The sequence below is a fragment of the Papilio machaon genome, chromosome 25 (genome assembly GCF_912999745.1).
Source record: "Papilio machaon chromosome 25, ilPapMach1.1, whole genome shotgun sequence".
Taxonomy (NCBI): domain Eukaryota; kingdom Metazoa; phylum Arthropoda; class Insecta; order Lepidoptera; family Papilionidae; genus Papilio; species Papilio machaon.
The window spans coordinates 2,079,851-2,091,928 of NC_060010.1; the positions used below are offsets into that span (position 1 = coordinate 2,079,851).

The 12,078-nt window shown below is 31.2% G+C and overlaps 1 protein-coding gene across 1 annotated transcript; it reads left to right on the forward strand.

Annotated features, from left to right (window-relative positions):
• The first annotated feature begins 30 nt into the window (after window positions 1-30).
• LOC123722410 lies at window positions 31-3,071 on the forward strand. Its single transcript, XM_045684115.1, has 2 exons — window positions 31-335; window positions 582-3,071. Exon 2 carries the CDS (start codon window positions 588-590, stop codon window positions 3,069-3,071), a length of 2,484 nt encoding a protein of 827 aa, XP_045540071.1. The 5' UTR covers window positions 31-335; window positions 582-587.
• Window positions 3,072-12,078: the final 9,007 nt, after the last annotated feature.

Here is a 12,078-nt window from a genome sequence, read left to right on the forward strand (position 1 = left end):
TGGTTAGTTGGCGTAGTGCGCGCATTTGCATATCGTCGCTTAGGTAACAATACCGCGTAAGTCGAAAAATGGCCATATGACGTTTTATACTTCATTGGATAGATTTTGATGGCGCGCGTCGATTTATGTTACAAAAATTTTAAAATTAACCAATCGCAGCGCGTTATTTGAACAGTTCTGGCACCGCGCAAATCGCTTGTTGTTCCACAACCGCATAAGTCGTCAGACCGCCATACTGTTTCGAGTGAATGTGTGACCGCGCAGAAAATTTACTGTTTTTTATTTATTTATCACGGTTTTATCAGCGAGACCGACAGTTCTGATGCAACAAAAAGGTAAGCCAACTCGACTATTCATTATGTTCTAGTATATCAGCTTGAAATTACTGTTATTATAGAGGAATTTAAACACATCAATACATCGGCGGTTTTTCAGTGTAATATTCACTGACTTAGGCGGTATTGTAAACTTTTTATTTAGACTTACGCTGTGTTCCCTAAACATTTTAAAAGGACTTGAGCGGTATTAAACAAACTTTAGTTACATAGTTTTAAATAATTAACACACTTTATTTGTTCCAGCATATTATGAAAATGGCCGAGGACCTTGGTGATAACGCTTCCAGAATGAATGATGAGGAGAAAGTGGAGACTGAGGTCTTGACTTTACTTGATTTAAAAAAAAGGCGGGAAGCGTTATTAGAAAAAAAAAAGATTATTTTAAAAAGAATAAATAGCGAAAAGCTGGCACAGGTAACAGATAAACATTATAAGTTTTACCCCAAATCTATGGATTCTGCTTCTAAATCAACTGACGAATCTATTACTGAGCACTTACATCAAGCAGATTATAGTATAACTTTCGGACATGCCAGCCTTGATGATGAAGATATTGCACAAACTGATACAATCACATTCAGCAGTAATACGATATTTCAAGATAAAGTAGAAATTAACAACACAAAGGAGAATGACGCAAATATAACTAACATTGACAACTTAAAATTTATAGAGATGATAGACAATTCTTCATTTAATTTTACGGACATTGGCAATAATTCAGTAATGGACATTTCAATGAATGAATTTATTCCTGATGTTTCTTCAACGAACAAGATATTATTGATAGAAACTAGTACATTTTTTGGAAACCCTAATCCTCAAACCAATGTAAATGTTATCGCAAATGATATTCCCGATGTACTGGATTCTACTGTTACAGTAACTGCTTCAACTGAAATATCAAGCCCCCAAATCGATGAAGTTGCCGCTGTTGGTGATACGTCGATGCCCCAACCTAATGAAGTCACTGTTATTGGTGACGCATCAAGGTCTCAACCTAATGAAGTTGCCACTGCTGGTGAGACATCTAACCCACAACCCCATGATTTAGCAAACACTGATACGTATTACGGAGATTTATCAATTAATAGAAAAAGGAAAAACAAAGCTAATAAAGAGCCTGGTAAGTGGAAGAAAAACCTAAACAAAAATTTAAGAATGAAAGGAGAGCCGTATTTAGGCTATAGACGAGTCACGACCAATAAAAATATTAAAAAAAAAATCCATCATGATGTGTTAAGGCCTGCACGAAGCATGAAACCTTCATGTATTTCATCTTTTTGTAAGAAATCGAAACTGAGAAGTTGTCAGAACATAGATGAAGATAAAAGAAAAGAGTTATTTAACACGTTTTGGAAAACGATGTCATGGGAACAAAGAAAAACTTTTGTATGTTGTCATGTTATAGCAAATGACAAAAAGGTTACTAAGAATCCTGAGTCAACAAGATTTAAAACTCTAGCTTATTTCTTAACTATTGAAAATATACGCTACCAAGTATGCAAGAAGATGTTTCTAAATACTTTAGGGATTAAGGACTGGTTTGTACGTTATTGGCTTGAGAAAACAAACAGCGCCATGCCACCACATTCACAAAAAGAAATCCATTCAAAAAAAAAGCAAGCTGCTCATGTCTTTGCGGAGGAATTCCTTAATAGTCTTCCTAAAATGCCATCACACTACTGTAGATCCAGTACGTCAAGACAATACCTAGAGCCGTTATTTCAGAACATGGCGCAGCTATACAAGGAATTTTCTAGTAAATGTGAATTTGAATCAGTAGAATGTCTTAGTCGCAGGATTTTTGATAACATTTTTTTAAAGCTTAATTTAAGCCTTTATCATCCGAAAAAAGATCGGTGTGATGTATGCTGTGGTCATGAAGCAGGCAATATTAATGACGCAGAAATAGCACTACATAGACAACGGAAGGAAAAAGCTAGAAAGGAAAAAGAAATAGATAAAGATTTAGCCAAAGAAGGAAAATGCCATGTATTTACGCAAGATGTTCAATCAGTTAAATTAGCTCCTAATCTTCAGGCAAGTGCTATCTACTATAAAACGAAACTGTGTGTGCATAACTTTACAATGTATAATTTGGCTACTCACGAGGCTGTTTGTTACTGGTTTGATGAATCTAATGCCTCACTGGAAGCTTCTGTGTTTGCATCTTGTATTGTTGATCAATTGCAAAGTGTATTGAATAGGAAATTGTTACCTGTAATACTATTTTCCGATGGTTGCTGTGCACAGAATCGAAATTCTGTCTTGAGTAATGCCCTTTTACGTTTGGCAATAGAAAAGCAAGTTATTATAACTCAAAAATATCTAGAAAAAGGGCATACTCAGATGGAATGCGATTCTGTGCATAGTGCCATCGAATGCAAATTAAAAGGAAGAGAAATCTACTTACCTTCTCAGTATGCAAGTATAGCAAAATCAGCTAGATCTTATCCAATGCCCTACGACTGTCGTTATCTGGATTATAATTTTTTTACTGATTTTAGTAAAACATTAATCTACAAAACCATACGCCCGGGCAAGAAAACTAATGATCCCACTGTGACTGATTTAAAGCTTATAACTTACAAACCAGATGGTACTATTTGGTATAAATTAAATTTCGAAGACCCTCAGCTGCATCTCTTGCCTCAACGTCCACTAAAATTGAGTAATGCTGTGCCGCCCTTAAGTGAGCTGCCTAAATTGTATGATGCAAGATTACCGTGAGGTCAATTACTGTGAGGTCACAGTAATCAAACTTTTAGTGGTATTTCATCAAATTATCAGACTGAGATGATTAAGACTGATAATATATTTTTTTATTAAAAATTAAACTATAATAGATAGAAACAGTTTTTTTTTGTTTTTTAAAGTTTATTTTCTATTTTTGTTAAAATAGTTTTATTACGTTTACTATTTTATTTAACTGTAGAAGCTAGATGATTACCAAAACTAGTTACTTAAGCAATGTGATTTAACCTATGACACTACGTCATTCTTTTGAAATAATTTGTGTAAGAAGTCCTAGTACTTGTTGAGACTGCTATATTTTATACTTCTACGTATTATACGTATAATTTGTTAACATATTATTTTCCTTACATTATAATAAATAAAAAGTTTAAATACCGCAGAAGTCTTTATTTTGTAAAGCTAATACCGCATAAGTCAATTTTATACTTATACATTATTATATACGCATATTTTAACTTGTGACATTATTATTGAACCTAATCTAAAACTATTTTTCTATTCAGTTAACAAGTCTGTAGTATTTCAAAGGAAATAATCAGTTTTTTGTGTCTCCTGATAACTTGTCATTTTTAACTTGCGCGGTATTGTTACCTAAGCGACGATATATTGGTGTACTGTTTGACCAAACTGGGCTAAATACCAAAGAATCTAAACTCTGCGTGAAATATGTGCTGGGTTTTTAAAAAAAACTCCTAAAATAAGCACATTTTAAAAACTCAATTAATGACTGGATATTTCAGTGCGAGTTTTAATTAATAATTTTTTAATTACTTTAAGAGTCAATTACAAACTTATCACGTCCGCCCCATGAAAAATACAGGTGCAAAACTAACATCTGTACCTCCAAATATTTTTGTAATATGATAATATTGCTATTCAATAAAGATTTTAGTTCAAAGGTACATTAAGATGACATGTATTTTATGTAATTGCTAAGTTTTTTTTTACATTTTATGCATTGAAAAGTTTGCCAAATGTTTGGTAGTACTTGACATGTTTTGTCCAATACACGCAGGTAGCAAAAAACAGGTCCCAGCCGGTATGTAAACTAGAATGGCGTAAGTTAAAAACATTGTTCAGTCTTTCGCAAACTTTTGCCAATGCTGCATGTAACATGCTACAATATTAATGGAGCGTTTAAAACTTTGATATATATTACATTGAATTATTTAAAATAAACTTTAAATTATTTATTGACGGCACACACTATTCGTTTAACATAATAAAGTTACCCGAACTTAGTACTATTCGTGCACGATAACACGGGACTTAATACATTGACGTTAAAGCGTTGTGCATATTGTATACAAATAGGTTTATGACATGATTTTCAAACGAGCTTTAGCTTTGTCGGTATGCATAATCTTTTTCCTGCCTTTGAAGTGTACGGATTTCCTTCTTTATACTTTAGTATCAGCACATTTAAAAGCAGATCTCCAGGTATTTTAGAACTAATAATATTTATCTTTGTCTTGGTAACACGCAGCTGCAGGCAGCACAGCTTGGTAACACAGGCCACGAGCTGAGTCACCGAATAATAAACACTTGAACTAATATTGTGACAACAATGCACGCTCTAACAATAACACTTACCAAATCATATGTAGTCCACCTAGTTCATGTTTACCTGGATTTAAATATCGACCTCGAACCGTTGAAAATGATTTTTGAAGATGTTAAGCTAAGAAAAGAAAAATAATTGTACTATGTCCACTGCGCTACTGTTATAGGAATCTAAATGTACGATTAATTAACTTACAATTTCATCACTTGAATAAAAACTTTTATTGATTGTTGTGATTTCAAAGTACTGTAATTTTCAAGAGGCAAAGATGGAATAATATGTAATCTTACGAGTAATGTTGAAATTTCGTAACAATCAAATAAAAAAAAAATAACAACAGGGAAGGCCTCTCTATATCTAGCAGTGGGCAAAGGCTGATGATGGCCAAATTAACAATCGAACCAACAGAAAAAACCTTATGACCTCACACGCAACATTATAAATTACTTAAAAAGTATAGTAACGTTTCTTTAGTTTGAACAATAGTAACACAAAAGTGTTCTCACAAGTTTTCCCACGAGGGCACAATAAGCCTGTCTCTAGAACGGAAGTGGCAAAGGACGGCCGAGCGTTGGATTCACAATTGTTACCTTAACGTACATCGAACCTTCATGGTTAAGTGTCATTCAATGCTTGGACACCTACATGGGTATGCAAAGATTTTTCTCACATCTTGTTTTAATAGAAAAAGTCCTACGGTCATGATCCGATGTTTTAAAACCATCAAAATAATTATTTATAGATCAGTTAATAGTATATTTAAGTCAAATATAATAGAAGAAACTGGAAATAAACCTACTCTACCTCTACACTCTCTAAGCTTTGCACTTAACGTGTAACCTTGTTTTCTAACCTTACTTTACAAGATTTGTACTTACTGCTGAACTTATAAGATTTAAACAGAAATAAAAGAACGACAGTATGTTTTATTACAAGTATTTCGATAGTGGAAACCCGCAGTAAGATATAAAATATCCACAATGAGTTAGGTTCATCCACCCACATCTCAGTATTAGGTTAAGGTTAGACATTACACACAGTTGATTAGCAGCATTAACACAATACTTGCGGAAGATTCGACATGATGGGCGTACGTAGGCTTCGCTGTTTCACAATGACTTACTGTTAAAACTAAGATAAGGATCTTCAAAGTAATTATAATTTATAACTATTGACTGGTGACTGCTAGATGAGGTCATAGGCAATAATTTTATTCAATAATTTTATTGAATAAAATTATTTTTTTCGATTTACATATGTACATTTATCCGACGTTCGTACGGTGAAGGAAAACATTATGATGCAATCCGCACATATGTGTGAATTCCCGGGAGAAAAAAACGGCGACGCGGCTCGCCACCAGTCACGTTCCGTCTCCCGAAATGGCGAAAAGTGGATTGCGGAGGTTCATTTGGCCACACCAAATGGAGGTCCATGATCTCTGCCTACCCCTCTGGGTTACAGGTGTGAGTTGTGTGTAATTTTATTGAAATCAAGTTTCAGTGATGAGTGTGTCAGGTCTATTATTAGTACCAATCCCACCCTTTTGTTGAAGTCATGAGACACGAATTTGGCGGAGGGTGGGACGCATAAGATGGAGAATATATCTAGGGGTGAAAGGCTATTTGTTTTAAGCGAAATTTTTTGCGATTGTGACTTATATATATATTCAGAATCAGGAAATTTTTCTGATTCTGAATATATATATAACTTATATAAGTCAAAATCGCAAAAAATGTCGCTTAAAACACCTTCACGCAAAAAATTCTTCACGTTTTCACTATTTTGTTCCATGAGAGAAAAGAAAGATGTACCGAAAAGAGAGAAGTACATAGAGTACTAAATATTAAAAGTAATAATTACAGAAGTCTTATCTACATTTGTATTTTTTTACTCTATTGGTCTTGCGTCTTTTAATACAAATAATTATTTTCTGCGATATATGTGTATAAAAATTATAATATCATATGCATGATGTCGAATCACGTAGATGTACTGTATTCACGTGACATATATGGTAGGCTTATAGTCTATTCAAAAATGTAGGTCTCACTTCCTTTAGAACTTAACACGTTCAGTGCTAAGCATTTTGAGTTCACTTTAATACATAAATAGTAGCAGTGAACGTGTTAAAATTGTATCATTGCGCTTAATATATCTTTTCATCTTAAGTAAAGGAACAATAATCCTTACTAATATTATAAATGCGACAGTAACTCTATCTGTCTGTCTCGCTTTCACGCCAAAACTACTGAACCGATTTAAATGAAATTTGGTACACATATAGTCTAGATCTAGAGTCTGGGGAAGGACATAGGCTACTTAATTAGGCTATACTTCGAGAGTAAACGAAATCAAATTAGTTTAAACTACAAACAGTTTATTGTTCTTTGATAGCATGATTTTATTTGATAGTAACATTATTTTCAAGTGAAGAGTTTGTTTGCTTACGTAAATATATTAAAAAGAATACCTAAGCCGAAACTTACTTCTGTTCTCTATTCTGTTCTTTGTTCTGTTCTTTTCTCTGTTATGTTTTTTGTTCCGTTCTGTTTTGTTGTTTGTTTGAAGATAGAACATAGTATGAAAAAACATATAAGCTACTAATAAGTTTTTTTTTTAATTTCGCGTGGAGGGATTCGCGGGCGACTGCTATTTTATTATAAAGTAAAGGATGTAGAATAAATACTTTACCGTCATAGGGTTAATAAATGGTATGAAATTGGCAAGCAAAGAATTGAAGTTTTATTTAATCTATAACTTATTGATAAAAATTAATCATAAGTTTTACTTCTTACCAATATCATTATTGGGCTAGATGTAGAACATAGTCTGGATGAACACATATACTAAATAAGTTTTTTGTTAATTCCGGGCGGACAGAACCGCAGGCAAAAGTATGTTGTACATAAATAAAACAACAATAACTTCTAATACGAATATATTTAAAGAAATACATACATATTATATATATACGATTATAATGAAAACATACTTTATATTCAATTCAACAATTTATTTCAAGTTTTATAACATTTCTCTTTATTTTAACATGCAGTCAACATCTTTACGATCCAATATAGGTATATATTATATTATTTTGAATTATTATTTTATACAAGTAAATATTAATAGTGAAATGTTAATCATTTAATTACGTATTGTTTCTTAGAATGTAGTTCAGAAAATAACTTGTCTTTTATAATTTTAAAAATAATAAATGTTTGTTTTTCCACTGTAATTTTTGTTACAGAAATATGTTAACTGCAAGTCAAAATACATATGATTTAAAATTTTTATAATAACTCAATAGCAATTAATAAATCTACATATAATATTTTAATATAGAAGCATTCGAAAGAGTATACTTAATATGATTAATTATCATAATAAAGCACTAAAATCTCCCAATTCTATTTAAAATAGATACAATAAAAGATTTGGTTAGCTGTTTCAAACATTAAAAATAAACAATAAGAAACGAATCCAAATAAAATCTTAAAAATACTTCAACTTTAGGTTCACTTATAAATAACAAATGGCGCAAGCAGACCCGCGGTATAACAGCTCTTCAAATACATAATTTCTTAACACTCCGTAATCATTCCCTTCGTAAATACTAATTGATAAGTACAACAATTATGATATTATTTCTAGGCGATTCAGATCGGCGTCACTTCCTTAATGTAAAAGCGATTTTTTGACATAATATTTTGAAGGATAAGTACACAGTCAAATAAGATTTTATCTGACTTAATTCCAAGACTATTAGAATAACAGTTAATTTAAAAGAAGTAATTTTTAAATGTATGGTAACTCAAGAAATTATATTTTTTATACAGAACAATCTAGTTTATACGCTCTGTTCATCGCGTTAACGTACGCGTGGTACGCACCACCAACCGTCGTTAACGGGTGATCTGCGGGTTGTTACCGCGACGAAACTGTACCAGGTGAGTCTAATAACATTGAGATCTACCATAAGAAACATAATTACATAGAATCGTTGTTACGTTAAGAAAGTTGAATGGAAATATGACAATCTAATAAATACGACGGATGGTTACATTAACGTGAAGTTCCACTGCAAGAAACTTGTATTGAAACATATTCATACATTTGTTATTACCCGACTGAAAAAGAGTATCATATTTATATGTATGTGGATTTGTATGTATGTAAATTCGTTTAGAACCTAAACGAATGAACAAATTTTGACGAATGAGAATTCGAATTCGATTTGTCTTCTTCTCCGGAGTGTCATATATACATATTCTATGGGCACAAAACACGATATGAAATTCAAAAAATTGCGAAAAGAACGAGTTCAAATCTCGTAACTTTTTTTTATAATTACCACATCTTTTTTTCGATTTTTTCAAATGTATCCAAAATTAAGAAAGTGTTTCTTATGTATCACATTACAGATTTATGTAAATTGTAAAAAAAATCACTGTTTCAAAATGCTGATAATAGATGGCACTATTCTATAATCCTCCTATTGAACCTCAGTCAATTGTTTTTTTTAAATTAAGGTTAGGTTAATCAAAAAGAGTGAGTGATATGATACTATGATTTTACAGAAGTGTCCCAACAGTGGAAACCCACGATCAAATTGTCATATTGCTTATCATTTGTTATAACTTCGCCGAATCAAATTCAGTTGTTTCACAGCCTTATTGAAGTCTTGGTGGTATAGATCCCTGTCCTATTTAATATTGTATATATACAAATATGTATATTACAAACACATATACGTATTTCTATTTTAATAATTGAGATCGTATGCATTTATAATAAATGATAGGTTAAGTACATAACGTTTACAGCAGCAATTAAATAAATAGTATGCTAACACCTTCAGTGCCAACGATACGCTGTACGAGCCCATTTTAGTACGCGAAAATAGTAATGGCATTGGACGTGTTGAGATATATATATACGTCACAGATTTTATATCCTACAGTCGAGGTAAAAACATACTATTCAGATATAATGTCTGCAACTTGTGCCTTTGACTATTATTTCAAATATTTTATTGTCAATTCGTCTTTGGCGTTGAAATGAAACGTACAGATTGTGCATTACAATGATAACCTATAAAAACTTTGACGTACATTTTCTAACAAATAGGACAGAGATGTCGATGATATTAATAATAAAAGAGGCATTCCTAAGCCTGATGTTAACTTGTAAGTTCTTACAATATGTTGTATTAATTTATCACATAAGATGTCATGTACTCTGTATTTTTACTTATGTACAATATTATGTTCGTTTTATCTTAGCCTCTTCTATGTTTTTTTTCAGTCTCAGGGAATGTATGTTGGTTAGTCTCTTCGTTGCCTTACAAAATATATTCATCGCGTGAAATGGTTAAATATAGTCATAAAAATATTTGAAGGAAAACATTTTTAATCCCTTTACATAGTGTTTTCGATATAGTTTTTATATATTTTATTTAAATATACTTAATACTAAGAAACTATTAGAAGCATTATTTAATACTTATATATCTATGAATAACATAATTATTCGATTATATTTTGATAAAACGATTAGACTATATGAAACGAAGATTTTTTTTTTTTTTTTTTTTTTTCATTTTATATTTTTTTTTGTACAATCGTCGATAAAGGCATTTTTGATTGAGGTTTTTGGTTCCTATTCGCATTAAGATCACATTGATTGTGCGTGACTATGATATTGAGACTATAAATAGTTTTTATTTTTTTTATTTTATATAACTTCCTTTACTGAAATTTGTTCGATTTTGAAAAAAAAAAACAACGTTGGAACAGAAAAAAAATGCTCCGAACACAAACAAAACAAATATTTCTACTATATAATGATGAAACATAAACAAGATTTTTTTTTCAGTCTGTATTGTACATGCTTGAGTACTTTGGGGACGGACTATTTTTCGCTACAGTAAAAATAATTTCGCCTGTGGTAAGTGTGAAATTATCCGAGTATGTTTATAATTTTTCCCCAAAATAAAATATATTTTTACTCATACGTTCTTATTTCGCGCGCTCACTGACAGTTGACATTTACGTATGCTATCTGTGGTGATATTTTTGACACGTCTTGCCATATTCGATATCTGTTTTTAAATATATCGAAAAATCACGCGTTGATCGTGACATCGTCTCCTCTACCTACATAATATCAGCTATTGTGAACAATAGCTTTGTGGCACTTTGTTTATATAATATAAAAAACTGTATTTGATACAGTAACAAGAGATTTCTCTTTTTAAAGCTATATAGTTGATATAAATTTTATGTATCTTTAATACTTCGTTATTTGTGCATTGATTTTAAAACAGTAGGTTGACGCGTAGATGTATTTACAATTGTTTTTTCCACGTGTCTTTTGACTAGATGTTTTACAGTCACTCCTTCAAACTACGCTAAATCACGATGTTCAACATGTTTACGTTGCCAATAATAATTAAAATATATAAAATTTACAAACACGTTAATTTACTCGATTATCTTAAATCGATATTAATAAATAGTTTGGTACATGAACACAATATGTTGGTAACACTGACGATATTTTTTTTAATAATTCGATTAATTCATCGATATTAATGAATCGAGTAAATCAGTATTTAAATGATAATACATTTAATTTATCGTGATATATACGTGTTTTTTTTTTAAATTATTATTGGCACGTAACATGTTCAATTTAACTTTAGATGTACAAAACATACGTCCGAATTTGTTTTTAACTACGCGATAAATTCGTTAATTTGAGATTTATTGCCAGTAAACATATTAATCGGCTATTCTCAATGTTTATAATACAACCGCTAAGAGAAATTGTTATTTCAATTTAATACTACTCTGTATAGATAGACTTGTCAATAGAGGTGGGAATGCAATAGATATATGCCATAGACAAGTGTATGAACACAGATAATACTATTTTACAAGTTTTTAAATAATTTAGTAGAAAATTGACTTTTTTTTACACATTTTTATACATGGAATAGAATCGATTATTGCTATTTTTAATTGTAAAAAGATCTGTTTTTTAAAGCTATGTACAAGCTTAATGGTGAAATATATCTACGCTAGGTTTTTCTCATGAGACAAAGTTTTTAATAATAAGCCACTAAAACAGTGATTTTAAAGCCACAATGCTGTTTGTATAAGGAACTTTCGGAAGAGCAAATATTTCAAAACGGCAACACGAATGTTCTTGTCCAAGCCGTTTATTTTATGGCGATTGAAAAATAATTAGGCCATAACTCTAAATACATTTTAAATTAACTTTAAATATATCATCTTAATTATGAACTGCTACCTTTATCTCCATACATTCAAACATATTATACCTAAATGTAAATAATTAAACTAGTTTACTAATAAAATTAAGTTTTTGTCGAATTTATCAACTATT